Source organism: Oryza brachyantha, chromosome 3 (assembly GCF_000231095.2).
Source record: "Oryza brachyantha chromosome 3, ObraRS2, whole genome shotgun sequence".
Taxonomy (NCBI): Eukaryota; Viridiplantae; Streptophyta; class Magnoliopsida; order Poales; family Poaceae; genus Oryza; species Oryza brachyantha.
This window is the reverse complement of record NC_023165.2, coordinates 7,656,718-7,681,671: the sequence shown is the minus strand read 5'-3', so window position 1 is coordinate 7,681,671 and position 24,954 is coordinate 7,656,718. Positions and strand designations below refer to the sequence as shown.

The following is a 24,954-nucleotide window of genomic DNA, read 5'->3' as shown; positions in this document are numbered from 1 at the left end:
CTTATGGATGAGGCACGGCAGACGGAGAGCAGGTTAGACTTGTGCATTAAGAAATTTCGCGGCATTGGGGACGAAGTCAAATCGCTGACCAATGTTACAAAATGTACTGTACCGCTCCTCCTCGCCACTACAGTCCCAAGCTTCTCAGCAGACGGTACAAGTTCACAACTTGTTGCTGCAGTGGTTGAAACTTGAACCAGCCCAACGAAATTAGTACCAATCCGTGCCTGCAAAGTGCGACCGGTCACCAGCCGAAAGCGCCCCCCCCCCCCGGCCCACCTCAAAAGGCACGGATCGATCGTTCACCGGCCGCCTCAGACCGTCCGATCGGCAAATGCGGCCAACGCATGCATTTGCCCTACAATACACGCACGCACGCACGCAACGGCAAATAGTCCGTGGCTTAAATGACGCGACTGCCTCCACGTGGGGAGGTCGGGCCTGTGCGCGGCCATACGCACGCGGGGAAAATGGGCAAATCGCTCGCCCGGGGCCCGCGCGTCCGCGGTCCAGTCCACCGCTCGCTCCACCCACCCGTCCCCCCCGCGCCTTGCTCGCGCCCGCGTCCCGACGCGTGGGGAGGCTTGCACACGCCGCTGCACGGCCGCAGCGGCGCAATCGTACGCAACGCGTTGGGGGGGGGGGGGGGGGGGGGCGCAAAAACAACAGCGGCCGAGACGCATCTACCCAACCGATACACGTCGCTCCGCGCTGCACCGCTGCGGCTTTTGCTGTGGCGGGGAGGGAGGGGGCCAGGGACGGCCGGCACGACGTCAAGTCCGATGTGAATGCATGCTTTGCACTCCAAATGGCTATTCTACCGGTAGTAGCTCTCTCAACGACCAGGGGGCTTGTCAACACGACAGGCCGGGCCGGTATCGCATCCCAATTCCTTCCCGGAGACTCACCCCCACCACGGTGCACTTCAAATCAAACCCAACGTTTTCGCCATCCTCCCCATCCACGCATACCACAAGTCGCACCCACTCTGCGCCGACCCTAGCTAGACGAAAGTAGGGTGGCAATTAGCAAGAGGGAATAAGATTTTGGACACGAAGGTTCGTTTCCACAGCGTCCTGGCGTGACAGAGAGGATATATATATATATTATTTGACTTTTCTAATTGTAATATTTGATCATTCATCTTATTTAAAAAATTATGAAAATATCATTTATTTTGCTTTGCTTGTGACTCACTTTATTATCAAAAGAATTTTAATTATGACTTATTATTTTTTATATTTATACTAAATTCTTAAATAAGACGAATAGTCAAACATTGTAACAAAAAATCACCAAACATCTTCCATTCTGAAAACGGAGGTGGCAGAATGTTCTCCGGACCGGGGCATCAAAAGAGGGGTGATTAGCGAGGAAGATCCCGTTCGTTTCGTGGGATGTATACACGCACAAACACTAGCTAGACACTACCTCCATCATCATTTCGTTTTACCTCACCTCACCTCATCTCATCTTCACCTCATCTCGCCTGCCTGGCAGTGTCCGGTAGGGCCCAGGCACAGTGTCATCGTGTCGCCGTTTCTTCTTTGGCTCCATGCTTCTTTAAATCGGCACTGACAAGCCACAGCTATCTTTGCAGTGTCTGTTATGTGAGGAGAGAATTTCTTTTCCTGCCCAACCGAGCTAATTTGGCCGGGACAAAAGAAAAAAAAGACAATGAAAAGATGGGTGAGCATTAGGCTGTGGTTAGTGGGTGTTATTCGTGATAGAATGGAATTACGCAGGAAAGTGTTTTAATTTGGAGGGCAGACAGGAATGCAAACTTTGATTCCGGGCAGCCGGAATATTGCTGACCATGGAATTCTGTCACTCCCTTTTTAGTGTCATAGTGTCATGCTAAGACATGCATGCACTACTAAGTACCAAATATACACACTACTATCACAAATGGCAAATTGAGTTGTCCTGCACTTGTCCACTCACCAATTCATGCCAAGGTTTGCATGCTAAAAGTAAGGGAGCATGTTTGGGTTGCATTTCAGCGTGTGACGCATGAATTGAAGCTGCCCAACGTAACGCACTTACCCTTATCTGTCAAAGGTTGTTGCTCTCTATCGTAGTGCAATCTATAGCCATTGCGCGGATTGATGGTGTTTGGGACAAGAGACTTATTTTTAGTCTCTTGTCCTATCAAATGTCTGAATGTTTATTATAAATAGTAAACGTAGACTACTAATAAAACTCATCCATAATCTTGGGCTAATTCACGAGACAAAACTATTGAGCCTAATTAATCAATAATTAGCTTATGTGATGCTACAGTAAACATGCTCTAATTATAGATTAATTAGGCTTAAAAAATTCATCTCGCAGATTACCACTCATTTATAAAATTAGTTTTTTTATTAGTTTATGTTTAATACTTTAAATTAGTGTCCAAACATCCGACGTGACATGGGGCTAAAAAATTTAGCCCCATCTAAACAAACGCTCAAGACGAGCACGTATGAGTTTTCGTTGTAGTGCGGCATTCAGAAGTCAGACCTAAATAAAGTGTTCATCTCTCTCTCTCACTAAACTAGAAAATTAATTGATTTGCCAAAATCAACTGAGAGCATTTCCAACCGCTCGATCATCCAAAATTTATCATTTATATTGATGTTTAGATGACAATCCAAAATAGATTCTTTATTCATATAATTATCACTTCAACGGAACATTCATATTATATCACTCATATATATTTTATTAATATTTATAACCATCTGCTTTCATGTTGTTATTACTAATTAACTCCTTTTATGATTGGATGGTGAGATATGAAGAGGGGAGCGGACATCCATATTTAGAGTTCTTCTTTCTAATATGGATGATAGATAGAGCATATGCTGGAGCAATATGTTCCCCTCACATCCTTCCTTTATTTTCAGGATGGAGGGTGAGATTGAGTATCTACTGGGAATGCTCCAAGCTCCAAGCCAACCGATAAAACAAGCTAGATTTTTGTAAGAACAAAACATTAGAATTCATTGAAATCTATTAGACTATTTGAATTGAGATAAAACTAAGAAAGTATTTTAAGCAAAAACATGCATGCATGTACAAAGAACACAACCAATTAAGCATGGCTATGCACAATTCTAGAAAAACGAATGTATCTGAAGGCATCATCCCGCATTGAGCAGTGCACGATTACAACTATAGCAAAAAAATTATAGCGAGTAATTCAAAGTTTGCAAAGTGACCAAGTGAGTCAAGTGACACAAGCGTGACCTGGTGCTTGAGAAGAATATAAGATGCATGGGCTCATGAGCAGATGATTAAGGAGCAAGTGAGCAACCACTGTCGATTTTGATACGCATAGTAATTGTACATTCTTCAAGCTCGGAAGAGAATGAAATGATAAGATCACACGAGTACTTATGCATTACATAGCACATTAATTAACATGGTAAATGATTAACCTACTTAAAACAACTAGGGAAGAGGTGGAAGTCTAACTAGCCAGGTAGAGAGACATTGATTAACCGGTGCAGTACTAGAAGGACGTCGGCGGTGGCCGAGTCACCGCTGCATGCCCCCACTGCCCGAACATGTCGTGCGGGGGCGTCTGCTGGACGGCGGCGTACATCGGCGGGGGCACGACGGCGCCACCGCTGCTCTGCTGCTCCATCTGCGCGGCGGCGCCCTCCGACCCGGACAGCACGGCGCCCTCCTCGCCTTCCTGGTCCAGCGGCAGCCTCTCGTAGGTGGCGTTGCCGAACGTGGCCGCGATCACCATGACGGGGCCGGACGCGATCAGCTCTCCCATGACGCTCCCTCCCACCACCTGCCCCTGCCCGCCGGCGAGGTACACGGCGAGACCAGTGGCCCCCGGCGGAGCCGGAGCCGGGAGGAAGGCGCCAGACATGGAAAGTATCTCGAACCTCCCCCGCAGCGCGACGGCAGCGGCCCCCGTCCCCGCGGGCTGCCGGAGCGTGACGTTGGTGACGGCGCCGCTCCCGCTGAGCACGGACACGCCGCGCTGCCTGCGGCGGGAGAAGCCAGCGATGGCCTCGACGATGTCGGCGCCGCTTGCGATCTCCAGCACGTGTGACCGCATCGCGTTGGGACTCTCCCGCGTCACCACGACGGGCGGCTTCGGCTTGTTCTTCGACCCAGGTGGCCTCCCCCTCGGCCGGCGCCCAGCCGACCCCGCCGCCGAGCCACCAGCCGGCGGCGGCGACGCCTCCTCCTCCTCGTTGCTCCCTCCCGCGCCGACGTGGGAGTACCCTTGCTGCTGCTGATGCCCCTGCAGCGAGTGGCCGTCGATGCTCCCCATCGCCTCGGCCGGATCGCCGGCCGGCCACCGGTTTGCCAGCCCTACTATTTTCGCGGTCGGAAAGTCACACCAATAATCTAGCTTCTCCACGCCAATCGCCGCTGCCCGCGTCGTTGCTCCCGTCTCGCTCCAAGCAAACCACCTAGCTGCTACTGGTATAGTATGGAACGGAACTATGGGCGTTGCTATTCGCGGCTATTTATGCTTAGCTTCCCCTCTAGATTTCGGCTTCCAGATCCACTCGCCGCGCGAAGCCGCGAACCGGTCTCGGCTCGGCTTGTTCCCAATTGCCGACCGCGACCGAAACGCCCTCTCCTACGCATGCACTGCTTTGCTCGTTGCTCGTAGCGCGCGTACACGTAGGCCGTCGTCGTTGCACTGACCAGTGGCCCAGCGATCCACGTGTAGCTGCCTTGCTAGTGCCTACTAGTGCTCGCAGAGAGAGAGAGAGAGAGAGAGAGGAGGTGAAGGTGCGGGGAAGGTGGGCACGCGCGCAGCGTGGCCTCTCTGATCGGGGTCAGGTGGGCTTTGAAAAAATGTCGTGCAAACAGGCGAGGCAGGCAGCTGGTAGCTGTACGCCTGAGTGAGATCGATCGAGATCACAGCGAGACACGAGACCGCCCTAGGTAAAGGCTACCTGCATGCATTGCACCGTTTGCACGGCGCAGCTGGAGCACGTGCGCCTTCGGACTGCTCGTTGTCTCCTCACTCTCGTCAGCGCTGTGTATCCACAGGCCACAGTGGCTAGGGCTGGGATACGGCCGCTGCCGCTGCTCTAATCTTTGCATCAATGCATGCATCGTCCGGAGGCTGGAGGTAGTCACACGTAAGTACACGGAGAAGGGATCTGTCGAGCCCCTCTTTTTATTTTTCTTTGTCCTGACACCGAAGTCAAGTAGATATCCCCATTGTGGGAATTGAATACTGGAGTGCATACCGTATACTTGTACGTAGCTGTACCTGGTCTGTGGCGTTCGTTCGCCATCTTTTTTTCCATGCTATATTTAATCACGAACAGTTCGAACAGAGAGCTCTTTTTTCTGATGGGAAGGATAAGGCCAACGATAATGAGCGAGATAGGGACTGCTGCCTGCCTGCTGATCGATGCTGGGGACACGCACAGGGCCGCTGCCATACCGATCGATGCATATGTTTGCCTCCGTGCTATAATAGCTAGGTTTTGCCAGCCACCTGTTCTTGTCGTTACAGGTTTTTAAAAAGACCGGTCACGAAAGATATAAATGATTGGACACTCCAGCACGTACCGATCATATATTCTACTATCATCCTCCCATCCAGCCTTCCGTTTTCAACTGAATTTCACTCCCACGAACGAGAAAGTTTGGTCTTTTTCTAATAAAACCCTGGAGCTTAATTTTGTTAATTAGTAAACAAACGCACCGATTAAAATGAACCATACAATTCGAGTTCTGTGTGTGCAGTCATTTTCCAGCAGCCAAGCCAGCAGCGGCTACCCAATCGATCGATTGATCGATCATCGTTGTGGGCTACTACACAGTCTAGGGTTGGTGTGATAATGGGCAGATGCTATAGCTTTCGTGTTGGTGTCAGTGTCACGCACAACATGTCCAAACTTGATAGTTGGAGCGTTGCGATCGGCGAAAGCAACGGCCGTGGAACGCCCGGGTGGCCGCAATCGGGATGGGTCCCTCTCGGACCTGAGTGCATTGCATGCAGCCTTCATCCTCCTCTCCCCCGATCCCGTCATCCAGTTGATGCTCAATTCTCGCTGCTGAAATCGGCGTCCCTCGACGTTACGTCTCGACCTTGACTTGCAGGTTTACAGCTCAGCTTTTCTTGGATATATTGAGTGTATTCTTGATCCAAATCGATCGGTAGCAGGGTTGAACTTCAAGCTTGCAGCTCAATTTAATTATCTTCTAATCGATATGGATGGGAAGTTGGGAACTGCTACTCTCCTCTCTAATTAGTCGTTCAGAAAAGAATACTAAACATACTTCAAACACGAATCTAAATAATTCCAAAGGTATTTTAGCAGAGCTAGTACTCGACAAGTATAGTTTAATTTGTGAGCAATAGGCCGGGCCCGTCTTTATGTAGTTGTATGTCCCACGACCCAGCTAGTCCTGGTGGGCCCGTGAGAGACCATATTAAACGCATAGTTTTCCTTTCACTTGACCCAGAGTATAAAGTGATGTCCCCTCGACGAAAAGAAAATTGTTTGTGATATAATCAGATATTAGTAATTGAGGTCTCTCGGCTACAAATCAAATTCTATCTGTATTCTGTAGTACTGTACTAAACCCATGTCTCTCTGTCGACACAAAGAACCGACCAGCTAGCACTCAATTTCCTCATTAAGCATAATCAATGGCTAGTCTCTTCCCTTGCAATCGAAGCAAAAAAAACCTTTTTTTTTTTCTTTCTAAAGCACATACGAGGGTGTTGACAAAACACACTCCGCCGACGTCGGCAGCACGCTGCCTGGAACATAGTCATATACCTTTCGGAAACACAACGAAATCTGACCCGGCAGGCTAGCTATCCTCCTCGATCGACCGCGCGCGCGTATGAACGACTCGAATCCGCCGTGCCGTCCAACCCGGCCCCAACGCCGAACACGCACGCATCCACGCCTGCAGATATATTTACACGCACGCGCGCGCGCGCGCGGGGGTGTATCACCAGACACCAGTTACGCCCGCGCCGCGTGAATGCGACCGCGCGCAACTTGCATGCGTCGGGGCGGTGCCGCGCGCGGTGGCGTCGCGCTCCAACCTATCGGCTACACGGAACTCGACCATACGCCACGCACCGGTCGTCGTCGACCCGGGCGCTGCCCGTATCGCGCCAAACATGTGCTGTTCGGATATACGTAATCCACGTGCACGTAGGGGTGATAATGAGTCTAAACATTTTGCTTATAAAATTTAAAATTCAAATTAAAAATAGATTAAAAATAAAGTTATATAGAGTTTTAAGCTAAACTTTTTTAAAGAATTGAATAAGGTCGTAAAATAACCTACGGGCTTTAGTCCATTCCCTTCCTATATGCACACATGCATATATTTTCGATGCCCGGCCGGTTCCATGGACGAATGATGAATGAGCCGGTTCTTTTGATTGAAGAGAGAGTTTGACAAGATGTGGGCTCCCCGCGTTTTGACTTGGTCAAGCAAGCAGAGCTGCAGAAGGGGCAAATTAGTTAAAGACCGCGCCTCTAGAATGTACTACGAGTTTCACATGAATAATGAATTTCATAGAATCTACAAAAAGAAGAACAGTTAAATTCCGGCTCAGAACGAAAATTTTCAGTAGTGTGCAGATGGTAGTAACAAATACTACTACTCCCAGTTGCTAATTCTTTCACGAGTTGATATTTGCATTGCGCGTGCGATTTAGCGGAAATATCTCATAGGCAATAGCGGACCACTCTTTATGTACGGATCCAACATTACACGTATGCCTTGAGGAATGGATAGATTGGCGACGGCCGGGGCAGAGGAGCATGTGGCCACGATTTCCCCAGACGGAGTTGACTTTCTTTAAATGGATCGGTGCAAGGCTGCGACGAGCCCATGTACCACCAAAGAACTCGTGGGATATTCCACGAGCAATGTGAGCCACACGCTGGCCGGCTGGCCCGGCTCGGCATTTTGGGTGTGTTTGACCTTCCTCTCTCTCCACTGCTCCCCACTTGGATGCTTCCCTGAAAGGCTGAAAGGGATTGGAAGCCTGATAGGCACTGTTGGGTTGTACTTTCGATACTTGTTGATAATCTATCTGTTCACCATCTTGTGCCTTTATCGCGAGATTAATTGTGATAACAAGAATTTGCTGGGAATGTGTCTATCAAAGGAGGAAGAAAAAGGGCAGTAGAACTCTTAATTTCTTGCAAGTTGCATGCTCCAGAGATGGAACTTGACTCCAGAGGAAATTTGGAGTAGTTTCAGTGCAAAAGCTGTGTTACTGATGTTTTATCTTCACTATCCTGTCTGGACCAAATCCAAAGAGGTGTCACCTTTCCCCGCCAAGTTGTGTGGAGTATAACCGTATTTTGGCTGTTCTGAAAAAACTGTATTTTGACTCTTCAGATAATAGTAGACTAGCAAATTCAGAGATGAGGCAGAGGATATCCTACCCTCTCCCCTGTGATCATTAAATATCTCTACGTCCCCAAATAATATTATTTAGGGTTAATTATATTCATACCATTATAAATTTGTTATTTTTAAATATTTTATTACTATTTAACTAATTGCAGGATACCATATAATTTTAGAATTATTTCATATATACCATTTTTGACCAAATTGCCCTTTGCACATATCAAGAATAGTAAACAGCAGAGCAGCAACATGGTCCAACTTTTTAAAAAATACACCGAAAGGGTATAGAGTAACATATTTCGAATAGTTCTAAAATTATAATGATATCCTTATTCAAATAGTAATAACATATTTCAAAATGAATAAATTTATAATGGCATGGATATAATTAGCCCTATTATTTTATAGCTTGTAATTTTCAAAATAAATTCACTCCTATCTCCGAGCCTGTTACCGATCTGTTAAATTGGTTTCCTTAACTAATTTGATAAGTTTTCTATTAATAGAATATCTTTGGTCTTTTTCACTCCATCTTGTCTTCTTAAAAATGGCGACCATAACGTGTGGCACAAAGAATACCCATTGACCTGAATTCACTGTCAATTTTTTTGGTTGAGATTATTGTTGCAAGGAGTCAAGGATTGCTCTTGTGCTCTGTTAAATTTAAAAATGCAAGTCTTCTGAAATTCCTGTTTAGAGATAAACAGGTTAAAAATGTATTTTTTTAATTTCTTATTTAGCGATAAACAGGTCGTGAGTCCGCCCAGGCACTTATTTTATCTGGTAGGCCCACTTAAATTTAAATTCATTCTGGTAGTGTCTTTGTTAATGGGCTATCTGCCGATGGCCCATTATTAGTTTTAACATTTCTTTCTATTCATTAAGCAGTTTTGGTCCATCAAGGATTGAACTAACACAGGAGATAGATTAACCGAACACATAAATCTCTCTTTTTTTCCCCTATTTCCCAAAACACCATCTTTCGGATGCTAGTCCTACTAATTCTTTACACTCGAGATCGATAGCTCAATCTTATCTCCAGGTAGCCAAAACAGCTTGCTCTCTTTACAGAAAGAGTGCATGAACCAAACGGATGGATGTGCACCCGGGTATGCAAGCATGTGTCTGCGGCCTGACAAGCCGTATAGTCACTTGTATGTGCTCGGCGAAGACAAGCGGAATTCGTCCAAAACCCAGCAGCTAAATACGGTCCAGTGCTGCCTAGGGACAAAAGCCTTTGTTCACCCTACCGTCCTCTTCAGCAGTCAGTTGGGTGTCGTGAGGCACAAGCCGCTACCGTATCTTGGCATCTAGCCCTCCGTGCTGTGGCAAAACCGCGGCGCCATCATTGGCAGAGCTACGGCGTGGTGAGCTCTCCTCGGCCGCAGTACCGTATTCGCACCTCCAGCTCCGTGCCAAACCTCGTCCTCTTCGTGCTGCAGCAATGCCGCCGTGGCGCCTGAAACAACCCACAAATTAAGCACGGCCATGGCCCATGGGGGAGAGCCAGAAGGCGTCAGCATTTAGGAAAGCAGCTAGCTAGTAGTAGTAGTTGTTCTTACCCGTGCCCACACGTTTGGGCTCATCTTGGGGGCGAAGACCCTGACCGTGCTGACCGTGGACGCCGCGAGGAAGCTGGGCCGGTCGCACTCCTTGGCCCCCGGCTTCGCGGCGCGCCTGGCATACTCCGTCACAGTGGTGGCCCGGCGGCGGGCACCGCCGCCGCCGGAGGTCTCGTTCCGGGAGCCGGTGAGGAAGAAGGCGGCCGGCTGGGCGCACGCGTCGTCGCGGCGGAGCGGCCGCGTGTTGAAGACGAACGGCCCGTCGGCCCACGACCGCCACGTCTTGAACGTCCGGAGTGGCACCTCCAGCTCGTGCGGCGCCACGGCCCACGGGTACAGCTGCACCGTGTAACCCCAGGCCACCGACACGGACCAGATGTATCGCGGCCCGCGCTGGTAGCAGAACGCCTGCTGCAGCGACCGCGCCGGGTCGAGCCGTGACGCGCCCACCAGCTGCCGCACGGCGTCCAGCGGGCCGCGGCCGCGGGGGCTGATGGGCTCGATGTGGTCGAGGTGGTGGAGCGACACCAGCGGCGCCAGAGGGTGGGCGGCCAGCATCCCGTACGCGTCGCCGCGGATGTCTACCTGTTAGTCGGTCATTGTTGCGGCGACAGTTGTTAAAGAAGATTCTCGATGCCAGGTGGTAAGCTGATGGCGAGGACGACAAGAGACAGAGTGCAGAAAGTGACAAATGGCGACCTTGTTGTGACACGCCACAAAAGCAAGAATTCTCAGATCTGGGGGTGGACATGTGTCCCCAAGAGGCACCGCTTCAAAAAGGTGAAAAGAAAAGCGGCCGGGCGTTCGACGTGAAGAAAAAGGTCTCTCCTCGTCGCTGACCGCACGGCATGTCAAGCACGGTAGAACCACCAAGGAAAAACCGTGGGTTAGTTTGAACCCTCGCAGGCTTGCACTAGTCCTAGAAAATCAAGTCCAATTTCCATATCAGACGGAGTACTATCTCAAGATAGGCAGCGGCGAGCAGGAAGTCAGGAACCACCGAACCACCACCAAAAACTTGAGGTCCTTTCCGCATGGCGCTGCTGCTACTCCTAAACTACAGGACAGCGAGGCACCTGGCACTGCCGGGTCCACGACGTCGCGCCACCGGAAAAAGATATACCTCTGGTCCACCGGCCGCGCCTTTCCACTCCGTAAAATTACACAACTATCAACGACCGAGCCACTAATCGTGCAGCCGTAGCACCACTTCAGCATACGGCCAACTAAATCACCAGGCGGCGAGAAAACCGGCGATGCCTACGGCCCAAATGAAAGATCAGCTCTCCAGCATCGAGGATTTTCTTGGCGCTGCAATCCAAACTAACTTAACTAAGACACGGGACCATCGACGCCCCAGGGGTAACACCACATGGTCTCACTTCTTTCTCACGCCGCCGTGTATCGCGGAGCGGATGAAAGGGAAATGAGTGGGCGTGCCGATGGGGGAGGTGGTGCCCGGCGAAAGGAAAAGCGACGTGCAGGCACCACGGTTGGTAGCTAGGGTCAGTCCCCCTGTGGCATGTAGACGCTTGTCCTGCTAGATACCCGCGCCACATGGGGGCAGAGGCGGTGTCGCCCCAAGGATGAGCTAGGCTTTTTTGTTCCGTGTGCCTCCACGCTGTCCGGCAACTTTAACCGGACTCTACCGGAGCCGGCATTGCCTACAGCCACAGGGGCGTTCAGGTAATCAGGTGGGAGTAGTAGCAAGTTCTAGAAAGGGCAGGAACCAAAGATTCTCATGCTTTTCTCCGGCCTTTGCACGGAGAAACGGTGAAAAGTTGGTCAAAAAGTTTTGATTTTGGCTGTTATCGCAGAGACACCGGTTCGGGAGGAGTAATTGGCAATTGCACCGTACCGTGCTCGATTAAGCTAAACTAATTTTTGCATGGAATTGAGAGGTCGCTGAGAATTGCCTTTTCCCAGATTCCTGGGAGGCTGGACGATTAAAGCAAACATTTTTTGTGGCTTGTTAGAGTTGTGTTCGGTAAAATGGAGAAATAATTGGAGGTGCGGATGGATATTCACCTGGTGGAATCCGAGCTCGCGGGTGAGAGGGACGCCGAGCTCGCTGAGGCAGGCTTGCACGCGCTGATCGCTGCCGTAGAACAGCGAGTACCGTTCCAGGCAGCCGTCGATGGCCTTGGCGAGCCCGGCGGCGGCCGGGTAGCTGACCGCGAACCCACCGCCGCCGAACGCCATTCCATAGGAATGCATCACGTCCTGCTCCACGCTCTCCGACGGCGCCCCGACGTAGTACATCTCCTCATGGTTGTACTTGTTCAGCACGGCCACCAGGTTGTCAGGGAAGAACACCGTGTCGTCGTCGCCCATCACGAACCATCGCGCCTCGGGGGAATCGGTGGTGCCGTTCGCCATCTCCGCCATGACGGCCAAGAACGAGTCCGCAACGATCCTGGCCATCCGCGACGCCGACGCCCGGTCCCCGAACCGGGACGCGTCCGCCGAGACGCGGTACGGGGGGCACGTCGCCGCAGGCCAAATCCGCACCGGCTGCTCATCGAGCCAGACGTGACCGCGCATCTCCCCGGGGCGCCACCACAGCTCCGCGTACCCGCGCCGCTTGTCCCACGTCCGCGCCGAGGCGCCGATGCCGAACACGATGTGCGACAGCGTCGTCGGCGAGCGGCCTCCTGCGCCACCAGGCGTAGGGCCTTCTGCCGTAGCCTCGTCGTCGAAAGCGAGCCCGCCCGCCGCGTCGCCGCAGCCCTCGCATCTCCACCACCGGTACAACCCGCCGGAACCGTCATACGGGAAGAAGGCGACGTAGGCAAGAAACGCCAGGGTCCCCGCGATCAGCATGGACAACGACGCCGTCACGCACCGCCGCCGCTGATCTCCCCCGCCACCGCATCCTCCTCCTCCTCCGCCACCGCCGCCACCCTCCGCCACCTTCCATTTGGGCTGCATCCGTCCTTGCCACGATCACCACCACCACTTTTCCCCCACCCCCACCCCCACCCCCACCCTCCCGCCCGCGACTGTTTCACGGGGATCTCGCGGGGAGAGCGAGATGGCCGCTCCTTCCAGGGAAAAAACAACTGATGCGAGATGGTGTTCGGGACCGGGAGGGGGACGAGAGCGATGCCTCTTTTGGGCCACTTCTCTGAGAAACGGTGGGAGAGGGAAATCTGGAGCACGCGTGGGTGCGTTGTGTCGGGCGCGATCTATTATACTACTCCTCGCGGAGGCGAATTGGACGGAATTCACCGAATCAGATCGACGGCGACAACCGTGCGGCGAGGCTTCCTCCTTTAATGGCTCACCAATCTGCTCTTCGATCGAATATGTATGTCAACTTCTGAACTTTCCTCTCTACGAGTGCAGTAGTAGGCCATGGCACATGCACCAATACATACATATTCACGATCGACGCAATAAGCGGATGGCTTTTACCTTTTCTCTCGGTGGATATGTAGCGGCATCGTGCATGTGATCTCTGCATGTTGACTCGTTACTGCTCCAACTAGTCGTGAATACCCCGGTTAAATCTCAACGGACCGTCGGACCCAGCGCGTACCGTGCTAGGTACGTATGCCTCGTGACGAGGGGATGGAGCTACGTGTGCGTGTGGGGTGGTGTGCCGGGCGCGGCTTGCTTCGGTGCGAGGCGATGCCCAAACCACATACGTGGAGCCACCGGAGGTTTTTCTGGCCGGCTAAACCTTCTACGTGGCTTTGTGCTTTCGTCTCCGCCGTATACTACCGGTTTGAATCTTCTTCATATTAGCAGTGGCATGACATCTGCATGCCGACGAGGCGGCGTTCAACTTTGTGAATTGTGCCGCTTCGGTTGAAAAACTGTGGCGTAGTTCATCTGGCAGCCTGCAACTGAATCACGTATTCACGTGTACACGGACAAGAGCAATGGCATACGGTTGTGCTACACATGACCAACTGTAGCGGGAGAATTATACGAGTTCACCAGCGTGTTGCTAGATCCCATTGACATTCAGGCTCGCATGGCATTGGACTCCATTGGCAGTTAATTGGGAGTATATAATTAACACAAGGCACACGACATTAATATCACGAGCACGGTTTCATTTCATGGGCCAGCGTTCATTCCGGGTCAATACTCGCTAGCCGAAGCACCACCCGGCATCTTGTGCTTCGGATCACGCGGCTATGCCGGACATGAACGGACACAATTGTCTGTAAATGGGTGAGTGTTTGGATTTTCCATGAAAAAAAATCAAATGATATATTTATAAATAAAAAAATAATTTTTGAATATAACTTTATATGCATATTTTTAGCGACGTAAAAATAATGCTGAAAAATAAACTGTAGTAAACCCCCAAAATCAACTTTAAATTTAAGGTTGAGAATTCAAATTTTGGTTTATACGCAAGCAGAATAAAAAATATGTGGTGAAAGACTGAAGAGGAAGGTTTTTGGTCGGACGAAAAGAGTGGAACAGAGATTAAGCATATGTCTCCGAGCCCTTTTTTTCTAGAAAAACACTTAAAATCCACCGGAGGGGACATCGGCGTTGTTCGCCGAAATCCAGCGCTGATTATATTCTGTGTGGACACCTGTGTGTAAAAAAACTCCATTCATCCAAAAATATAAACATTTTTAATATTTAAGTTTTATAAAAAAAGTAAATAATTGTAGCACTATTCACATTATTACTCATTTCATCGATCACTTAATGTTCAATACTCTCCCATTTTACCCCGCCTAGCCCTTTCTATTCATTGTTATTAAATGACATGTCATTCTTTTCTTTTTAACATTAATACCCGCTAAACAACTTAAAAATGCTCATAATTTAGAACAAAGATACTAGTGTAGATGTAGATGAACCCTATTTGTGCGTGTTGTAAAGAAAACCCGACACAAATAGATAGCCTACCTATCTATATTTATCTATACCTGACCCCGACCCGACACAAATGACCACCATCTATGCGGGGTATGTCTCGCGTCTCAAACAACCCAAGAGAACTATTATTCGTGTCAGTTCTTAGTCCAATCTGATACAGTTAATGACCCCAAACCAAGCGAAATGATGTAGAGGCAACTACACGAGTAGGGCTGGATAACGAGCCAGCTCGGCTCGGCTCGGCTCGTTATCGTAACGAGCTAAAAACCTGGCTCGGCTCGGCTCGTTACAAAGCTCGAGCTGGCTCGTTAGGCTCGTGAGCCATGCATTGAAAGTGAATTTAAACAATTTTTCAATAGATTATACAAGTAAATTTTTAGTTCAAACATAAAAATCATATGAAATTATATCTAAATATTAAAGTTTGAACCAACATATCACATGATGAACCTATGAAGTACTGAACACATGTATTCTAGGGTGAAATCTATGAACGCCGGCTAATCGTGTGTCTTTGATCTAGCCCGTTAGGCTCGCGAGTAGCTCACGAGCTAGCTCGGCTGGCTCGTTATCTCTAACGAGCTAAAATGCTAGCTCGGCTCGTTAGAAAAATGAAACGAGCCGAGCTGAGTTTGTCACGAGTCGAGCGAGCTAACGAGCTACGAGCTTTCTGTCCACCCCTATATACGAGTCCAAACCACTGGTTTTTAATATCCATAATCACCTCCATAAAGCACCTCCTTATGCTTATATCCATTAATAGTAGCTAGCCATGGATAAGCTTGTCTCTCCTTCATGTTGTTTGCTACCCTTCTTCTACTTCATGGGTCTGCTTCATTGTGGCCAGATCCGTCGAGTCCCTCCTGGTCGATGTTGCCACCTACACTGCCAAGTTGCACCGCCGCATGGAGCAGCTTGAGGCTGAGGCCACCTCGACGAGGAAGGCGATGCCCTTCAGGGCGGACGTCGTCCTTGGCCGGTATGACCTTGAGGTGAGGATGGTCGGGCGTGATGCATCCATGCTATGCGATGTCGTCACCTACACTACCGAGGTGCATCGCTGCATGGAGCAACTTTAGGTCAAGGCCACCTTGGCGAGGAAGGCGATGCCCTCCACATCTGACACCATCCTCGGCTAGGATGACCTTGAGGTGTGGATGGTCGGGCGTGATGCAACCATGCTATGCTTGATGACTATGATTGCGACGACAACGACACGCCACACCCTTGTGACCTTTGGACCCACCTATTAGTGTCCCTTTCATTATCTTCCACATCTCTCCCCAATCTTCTCTCTTTCCTTATGAGAATGACGCAACTACTCTAATCTACCACTGTCATCAAGCTCATGCCGAGCAATACCATCGTTAGTCTCCTCCCCTAGCAACGTTGCCACTATCGCCCAGTAAGAAAAAAGAAAAGGGGATTGTGGAATGCGTCCAAGGGAGATTGAGGTAGCGATGTTGAATAGTGTAACCTGCTGCAACCATCCCTTCCCTACCTCATTGGCAGTAGTGAAGCCCAAGGTTGGTGTGATGAGGAGCAGTGATGCCCCCACCTTGGACATGCATATCCATTAGCACCCCTGTCCACCGCCGCCACCCTCAGATTTGGGCTACCGATGCCCCTTTTCATCACTACCAAGAAGAGAGGAGATATGAGAGTCGTCTTCATCACTGGTGAGGCATACACTATCGTCCTTAGCCACCGTCGTCTTCCTCAACCTGCCTTCTCAAGACAACCACCATTGTCACCCCTAACACACCGCATAACGACGACGACCGCCGTCATCCTCAGTCCCACATCAATATTTTGGCTCACTGATAGGTTGGTCCTCACGATAGCGGTGTGGTTGATGGTGGTCGTTGGTGGTGCCCTTCCCCCCAATTACCGCTTTCTCTCCTCTCTTTGCTCAAGTTGGATATGAAAGAATGCACTGATAGCTACCCTAGGGGCTATTCCAATGTGGGGGCTCCAACCCTCTCTACACACTGGATATCTATGGAGACAAAGAAAAAAGAAGTTGGGAGAAGAGGGGGAGGAAGATGAAGAAAAAGAGATAGGCTGGAGGAAGGAGAAGACGATGAGCCCCCCGCTGCATCCAAATCATGCATCCGTCCCTAAATTGCCCCAATGGGTATTAGTCTTTTCACAATTGCTTCCATATTAAAAGGACCAATTTTCGAAAATAAATGGTATGTGGAAAAAAAGAAGGCAAAAGTAGCACCCGACGATATAGTAAATAAAATAGGGCAAATTTAAAAACCCGACGGTTCACCAAAAACCAATCGGTTCACCGTTTACAGGTTCGATTGCGGAGATGGTTTTTGAGTAAAACCAAGCCGCCAAGATCACTGGTTCAGGTTTTTTCTAGTTCAACCGTTGGTTTGGTCTTTTTTACTATGCGCGAGAGAGATATAGTGGGGATTGGGTGGGAACGAAAATTCAGAAGAGTAACACTTAGGAGGGGGCATGGTTTCGGCTTCAACTTCATCTCTCTTTGATTTAGAGCCCAATCAAATGGTTTTAGCTGCACATAAAGTGAGAGTGCACCAAAGTGGACTGATCTAAAAAAAATAAACTAGAGAAGGGGAGTTGGATTCAAGCAGCTCTTACAACTACACTGTATATTTCGCTCACAGAGTTAAATTTACAAGTGAGAAACATACCGACCAGTCTTTTTGGAACCAACGCTTTGGGAGGGTGGCAAATACTTTAGCCAAACCGTTTATTAGACTATAGCTTAAAAAATAAATATAAGAGCTGAAATTCCACCAAACAGACATCCTGAAATCCGGATCGAGACCTCCATGAAGCTATGCCTATAAATGAAACCAAAAAAACACCTCCATCTTTTCGCTTATACTTATAGCTAAAATTTAAATTTTTAACTTTAAATTTAGAGTTGATATTGATGTTTTTCTAACGAAGTTTGTTTTCTACCCTTAGCTTTTAGATCGCTCTGAATATGTATATACAATTTTATTTATAAATTATTTTTCATTTGTAAATATACCGTTTGGCACGGTCACCCAAAATAGTTCTTCATCTGTTTTTTTTAGATTTGTTTTTTCTTCTTCAACAATCGCTAAGCACTAAACAAAGACATACACATACACGACCTCTCTCATTTAACTATACCCAAGTTCCCGCCTCGTCAGGCTTACACTCGTGTATCTTGACGATCAACTTGTCCTCTTCATTTGCGTTCTGAACCTTGCAGCATTGTCTCCGTGGAGCCTTGTCCAATCCCAATCAAGTAATCACCGCCGAAACGTGAACAACTAAAGAAAGTTAGCACCGGAGCAAATTTAGGCTATAAACTAAACAGAGTATGTGTGAAGAAAATAAAATAAATAAATAAGTAACGTTGAGTCTTATTTCATGCTAGAGTTATCTCTAGATATGTTTTAAAGATATATTCATTAAAAATATATAGGAGAGAAATATGTTGATGAAAAATAATGGAATGTCAAACCATTCGTAATATTAAAATGACTTAAGTAAATATTCACTCTGTCGTAAATAAGTGACTGCTTTAATTAATTTTAGTTAAATTAGTACTAAAGTAAAATGGTTTCTATGCCCCTATTTACTTATTTTGGAGCAATGAAAAGGCATGCTAACATTATTCTCCAACAGATATATAATTATCCAAGCTCCTATGTACTATGGATTCTTTCCTTCTAAGTTCCAAATGTTTTTGGGGAACATTTTTTTTATCAAAATGGTCACTTCTTTTCGACAGAGGAAATATATATCATTTATTTTTAATTAGAATTTATCACTGAATATATTTTAAGTATAACTTATATTTTCTATTATTTGCACAAAATATCTATATAAGATAAATTGATCCCATGTATGATAAAAAGTCAACAACGTGCTCTATAAATATATTTATTAAATATGAAGGCGGTAGATTGCGAATATGACTGGGTGCGTGTATACGTACCCGTTTCCAAATAGCAGGGTCCATCTTAAGCGCAATCACCTGGATCGTCTGCACCTTGGTGGCCGCGTCGAAGCCGGTGGCGTTGCAGTGCTCGCCAGTCAACGCCTCCGGCACGTACTCCGTCAAGGTCCAGTTCCCGCCGGCCGGCGCCGGGGTCGACGTCGACATCTCCGTGACGCGGTCCAGGTAGAACATTACGGGCTTCCGGTGGCATGGCAGCGCCGCCGTCGCGTTCGGCGTGGCCTCCGGGCGCGTGTTCACCATGAACGGCCCGGCCGGCGAGCCCGACCACGCGCGGAAGGTGCGCAGCGGCGTCTGCAGCTCGTGCGGCGGGACGGCGGCCGGGTAGAGGTGCACCATGTATCCCCAGGAGACGGACACGGACAGCGTGAACCGCGGCCGGCGCCGGCGGCGGCCTCCGCCGCGGGAGTGGTGGTAGCAGATGGCCTGCTGCAGCGTGCGCGACGGGTCATGGCGGGACGCGCCGACGAGGGACCGGACGGCGTGCAGCCGCTTGAGCTAGTTGGGGGAGATGGGGTTGAGCCGGTCGAGGTGGTGCAGCGACACCAGCGGCGCGACCGGGTGCGCCGCGAGCAGCCCGTACACGTGGCCCTTCAGGTCCAGCTGCCGCGGTGCACGTAACAACACACAGATGTGAAGGAGATAATCAGTGAATCGCGTTTGTTCCTAAGCACTTGCACATTTTCTTTGTGGTCCAGTTCCTCCTTGTGCACGTCATACAGCAGTGTGTAGTGCACAGTGTCCTCACATCTACCGGCGTCGTTTTTTCTCGGTTAATTACTCTCGTGCATTATTCCACTCATCCACATGATATGGGCATCTCATGAGCTGGGTGGCTCAGGTAGAAAGAAGCAAAGACCGTCCTGATACGTTCGCTTTGCCAGCAAAACTGACATGAACATAGCAACCGCTTGGATTTGGGAAACCAGCAGCTTACGTTTCATTTTCTTTCCTCTCGAGATTTTTTCGGCCGCGACAAATTTCTCTCTCAAGTCTCAACAAATGACAAGGCGGATGAGACGCGGAGCCGGGAAAGGCCCACGGCGTGGTGAACCCACTGATTTAATTGCCGGGTTAATGCGATTGAATTGACGGACGGCCCAGCTTCATTTAAAAGAATTTGATTGACGGCTCAGATCTAGGGAGATGGCTGAATGGATCTGCTGTTACCTGGTGGAAGCCGGGCTCCGTGGTGAGCGGCACGCCGAGCTCGGCGAGGCAGGCCTGCACGCGGTGGTCGCTGCCGTAGAACTCGTTGTAGCGGTCGAGGCACCCGTCCATGATCCGGGCGAGCGCCGCCGCGGCCGGGTAGCTTATGGCGTAGCCGCCGCCGCCGAACGCCATACTGTACGAGTGCACCACGTTCTGGCCCACGCTCTCGGAGGTCGACCCGACGTAGTACATCTCCCGGTGGTCGTACTTGTCCAGCACGGCCACCAGGTTCTCCGGGAAGAAGACCGTGTCGTCGTCGCCCATCACCAGCCACCGCACCTCGCCGTCGCCCTCCCGCCCCGCCTCGGCCGCCTCGAATGCTTCCGCCACCGCCCGCGCCATCCGCGCCGCGGCCGCGTGTTCCTTACCGAACCGCGGCTCGTCCGGCTTCAGAACGCGGTACGGTGGCCAGGACGGCTGCCACTGGCCGGAGGGCTCGTCGTCGAGCCAGACGTGGCCCCGCATTGCTCCCAGACGCCACCATAGGCTCGTGTACACCCGGCGCTTGACCCAGGTGGCGTTGGACGCGCCGATGACGAAGACGATGTGCGCAAGGGTGGTCGGCGAGCGGGCGGCGGCAGCAACAGCGACGACGGAAGCAGAAGGAGGCTCGCAGAATGGACAATGCCGGACGGCATCGTCCCCGGAGAAGAACGAGAAGTAGGCGAAGTAGGAGGCGGAGAAGAGCACAAGCGCGAACAGCGAGCGCCTGAGCCAGCAGCACCGCTCGTTCTTGCCATCGGCGTCAGAGAAGACATTCGCCATGGCAGGGACGTTGCGGCTGACGCCATGGGGCATCTCCGATGACGATGAAAATTTTCTTGTGGCCTTTCTCGTCTCGCTGACTGTAGGACAGGGACGTACTCCACGCAAACACGCTGTCCAGAGACCAGATTGATATGTCTATTGCCCACCTGATTTATGTACTGCCGCATACAATTCGCAATAAAACGTGCCCTCTAACCCCAGAGACATCTTTAAGGAAACTCATAGTAATACTGGAGTATGTTCTAAGTAAACTTGAGTTTTGGTTAGTAGATTATTAGTCAATCAGTTGAAGTATATTTGGCCACTATTTGACAATTAACGTACCAATATATTAAAACTAGTTAGTCGTATAAAGAGAAGAACTCCGCTCTTCATAAGAATATAGGGATCAGTATACTGTTTCATGAAATCTGAATAGAAATTATTGAATGGATAGTAAAAACTAAGCCTTTGAGGGCGTAAGCTTTTCGTTCGGCACCTACAACCCAAATCATTATCAAAATTTTTGAATTAATTTAGTAACATATATAGACTATTGTATCATCTCACACTCAAAAAATATATAAGGTGGTATTATGATCTACAAATAAAAGAAACAAAAATATTAAATACAATATTTAACTGCAACCGAGAACATACTTCTTATACTTTTTATTAATTAATTGCCTCCCTTAATGTGGCAATGCTAACATTGAGAAGTCATTGACCCGACCGTAGCACGCCCTATGCACAGCAGCGGGATATTGCTGTGGGTACTGTTCATTACCCGTCTATGCGATGGTATGGTCTGATCTCATTCTCATAAAACATTGTACTTGTTGGGTAAAATGCCAATATATAGGCAACCCATGTAAATAGGTTGATCGGTACCATCTCAGAAAAAAAATAACGAAGTTGAAAAATACCATCATACGTATCATTGACATGTATGCTAAGGCCCACATCTTATTATCACGTATTACGGTATTTTCTAACATGCGCATCTCCATGATTGTATTTTTAATTTTTCTTTAAAATAAATACCATCTTTAGTGAAAACAATTTGTTGCTCCAAGGAACTCCTACGTTAAGGCCATGTTTAGTTCCTAAAAAATTTTATCGAATTTTTAAACACCTAAATGGAGCATTAAATATACATGAATATTAAAACTAGATACATGGTTATAGGGGAAATCATGAGACGAATCTTTTGAACCTAATTAGTACGTGATTAGCCATAAGTGCTACACTAACTAACATGTGCTGATGACGTATTAATTAGGCTCAAAAAATTCGTCTCGTAGTTTTTTGGTGGAATCTGTAATTTATTTTGTAATTAGACTATGTTTAATACTTCAAATATATGTTCAAAGATCCGATATGATGTTTTTATAAAAAGATTTTGTAAACTGAACAAGGCATAAACAAACATAGGATCATTGATCCAATGGACATGACACGGTAGAGTGTATTGCGAATTAGTGTTAAATAAACCATGCAATTAGAAAGGGCATGTACTCTAATTTACTAAGTCTGAACTTTGTAATTAAATATGATAATGCTCTCAATTTGGTGTTATATTCATTTCAAAATTCAAAATTAATAATTTATATCCATCCGTCCCAAAATAACTTTGTTTTTCACTCGTCACACACCTACCAATGCAAAAGCTAAAGATTAACGTACTCTCCACTTTATTAAATCTCAATATAATTATCCCATACCTCGTCTATTTCCAATGTATTTACTCTTTGCTTTTATAGGCTCTAATCTAATGATTACTCAAAAGTAAACTTATTTTAGGACAAACTAAAATAATTAAAATTGACCTTATTTTTGAATGGAGCAGTAAGTTGGCACCAACCTGGATTTTTTTTTAAAAAAAATATAACATGCATGGTACTATAATTCTAATATCAACCGGGTCAATGATAACAACATTTACACGGGCTGAGGCTATATATGATGAAACTAAAAATGAAAAACCTTTGATCAGTTGAGCTATGTTTGATAACTGTAGATAAATAAAAGAAAAGTGAATATAAAACCAAATAATTTAGGAATAACACTATTATATACTTACATATTATTATCAGTTTAAAGCCAATGATAGAAAATATACAAGATAAAAAAACGAATATCACTACTAAAATTAAGTTTCAAAATTTATATTTCACTCATGGATTAAAATCAACAAGAAAGCATGCAGTACTCCTGGTTATGTTTGATATGACTTTTATCTTGGTCCGTCACGTATACATGTTTGAAATTTTGACTGAAGTTAGACTAATATGTGTAGAATTGTAGATTAGCCAATATTGAGGTTCATCCAATCGAAGCTTAAAGATCATTTAACTTATTGTCACCATTTTCTATTTTTCATGGTGAAGGAGAATAGATGGTGAGATTAGGGTGCCCAAAATCCGATCGGGGCGAGGACCAACCCCAACAGGGCCAGGGCCAGGGCCAAAATCATCCATATAGATATTTAGGTTTAGGGCCCCGGAATTTTCGGGGATGGGGGCAGCCCCGAACTTTTTAAAAGATATTTTTTTTGGGCTAGTGCTGTTGAAAGTCTATTGGACCCAGTAAACCCCAGTATCAACTTCAAATGTTACATTGCACACAGACTGTGCACTGTAGCCGCCGCCCTCTTCGTCACACGCGTGCCTCCGCCCACACAACGCTGCCTTCTTTGGCTCTGGCAACCGCCCTCACCATCTCTGGTTGCCGCCAAGTGAGCATCTTTAACTTTTTTTTTAGATCAACGGGGTCTCGTTTGGAGTTGGGGATGGGGACGAGGAGAGCTTTTCTCCTGGTTTTTGTTCGGGCCAGGGCCAGGCCCAGGGATGTTTTTAGGGGGCGGGGGCGAGGCCGAGGCCGTTCATGCCATCCTTGGCCTCGCCTCGCCTTGTTGCCAAGCCTAGGTGAGATAGAATAGGGGAATGGATGGTTAGTTCACTTTGAGATTTGAGTAGCTTTTGAATGAGGTTGGAGCTGAGCCGGTTATAACATGTAAATGTGCGTGTCATTTTTAAATAATCAAATTTGAATTTTTAGTCTCATTTTTTCGTTCATGCTTATACTTATGCACCAAAAATTGAAATTTCAACCTTAGTTGATTTTGACGTTTTTTCGTTGTAATTTATTTTTTAGAATTTGCTTTTAGGTCGCTAAAAACACGTATAAAATTTTTATTAACAAAATATTTTTTATTTATAAATACGCCGTTTCATTTTTTCCTAAAAAGCCAAAAGATCACTGCCTAATTAAATGCCCCTCTATCCTAAAATAAACTAGAAAGATGGAGTTATTCTATGACAAAGTATTATAAGTATTACAAACATAATAATGTATTTATTTGATTTTTAAAATACGTATAAATTATGTTATTGTTACACATGGTCATGAAAAATGATGGAGTAGCTCGGCTGAAAAGCCAAAACGAATGTTGCCTAGGCCCGTTGCCTAGGACGATTAGTTTGCTGGCTTGTCCTCATTGACTTTCCGCTATTTTTCACCTAATAGTAAATTGTTTCAGCGCACTGGAGATTGCAGAACGATGGGCTACTCCAAAAGATATATTACGGATAATTGTACGAGGTATAAACACATGCTCCAATGTATGCATGTATCTGATCTATTCCCGCTACTGGCCGGGCTGACAATGTCCATGTAGTTATTTTTTGCAATTTTGACTTGTCAGCACCTTCACCGTCGCACGATTGATTAACATAATTACTCATTACATGCTCGGAATGAGATCCTCTGTAGCAGAAAGCAACAGTAATGTGAATTTGGTATATCCTATGACCTTTGGATCGAAACGAAGGGATAAAATTTAGCGCTACAGTATTTGCTACGGTAATAAACAGTATTCCAATATTACTGTTGCTACAGTATTATATCACTATTCATAGCATTGATTCTCTGTGCTACTCACATGAACAGTGTTGTCTGCGTTACTGCAGAGGAACCGGACCTGCATGCGCTGATGTTCAATGCTTAGAGAAAAAAAAATGACCGCCAACTCATTGTTCTGGATAGCGATAACTGTTCATTCCCATACACACTAGCTGCCCAGCACGTTAGACCTAGACGTTGGATGGAACAAGTCCGGTCCTTGCTGCCGTCCGGTCCACGGATTTGCCACTCGCATTGCTGTTATTGTTGTTACCAATACATACCGGTGGAAGGCTGAAGCCTCCTCCAGTGGAATTCTGCTGCAGAGCG

General features: G+C 47.8%; 2 protein-coding genes and 1 pseudogene across 2 annotated transcripts; all 3 read right to left on the bottom strand.

Annotated features, from left to right (window-relative positions):
• Window positions 1-3,283: 3,283 nt before the first annotated feature.
• On the bottom strand, window positions 3,284-4,492 carry LOC102708317 (AT-hook motif nuclear-localized protein 22). Its single transcript, XM_006649766.3, has one exon. The coding sequence runs from the start codon at window positions 4,280-4,282 to the stop codon at window positions 3,500-3,502; it is 783 nt and encodes a 260-aa protein (XP_006649829.1). The 5' UTR covers window positions 4,283-4,492; the 3' UTR covers window positions 3,284-3,499.
• Window positions 4,493-9,129: 4,637 nt separating this feature from the next.
• Window positions 9,130-12,897, bottom strand: LOC102705421. Its single transcript, XM_040521607.1, has 3 exons — window positions 11,964-12,897; window positions 9,936-10,520; window positions 9,130-9,832 (listed from the first exon to the last, which is right to left on the bottom strand). The coding sequence occupies exons 1-3, from the start codon at window positions 12,864-12,866 to the stop codon at window positions 9,731-9,733; spliced, it is 1,590 nt and encodes a 529-aa protein (XP_040377541.1). The 5' UTR covers window positions 12,867-12,897; the 3' UTR covers window positions 9,130-9,730.
• A 4,912-nt stretch (window positions 12,898-17,809) lies between these two features.
• LOC102705148 lies at window positions 17,810-20,772 on the bottom strand (annotated as a pseudogene).
• Window positions 20,773-24,954: the final 4,182 nt, after the last annotated feature.

Excerpts from the sequence above, each read along its gene's own strand:
- LOC102708317 (XM_006649766.3), bottom strand. The coding sequence starts at position 4,282 with ATGGGGAGCATCGACGGCCACTCGCTGCAGGGGCATCAGCAGCAGCAA.
- LOC102705421 (XM_040521607.1), bottom strand. The coding sequence starts at position 12,866 with ATGCAGCCCAAATGGAAGGTGGCGGAGGGTGGCGGCGGTGGCGGAGGA. Across the intron at positions 10,521-11,963 it reads GCGAGCTCGGATTCCACCAG|GTAGACATCCGCGGCGACGC; the intron begins GTGAATATCCAT and ends ACCGACTAACAG. Across the intron at positions 9,833-9,935 it reads GCCCAAACGTGTGGGCACGG|GCGCCACGGCGGCATTGCTG; the intron begins GTAAGAACAACT and ends GGGTTGTTTCAG.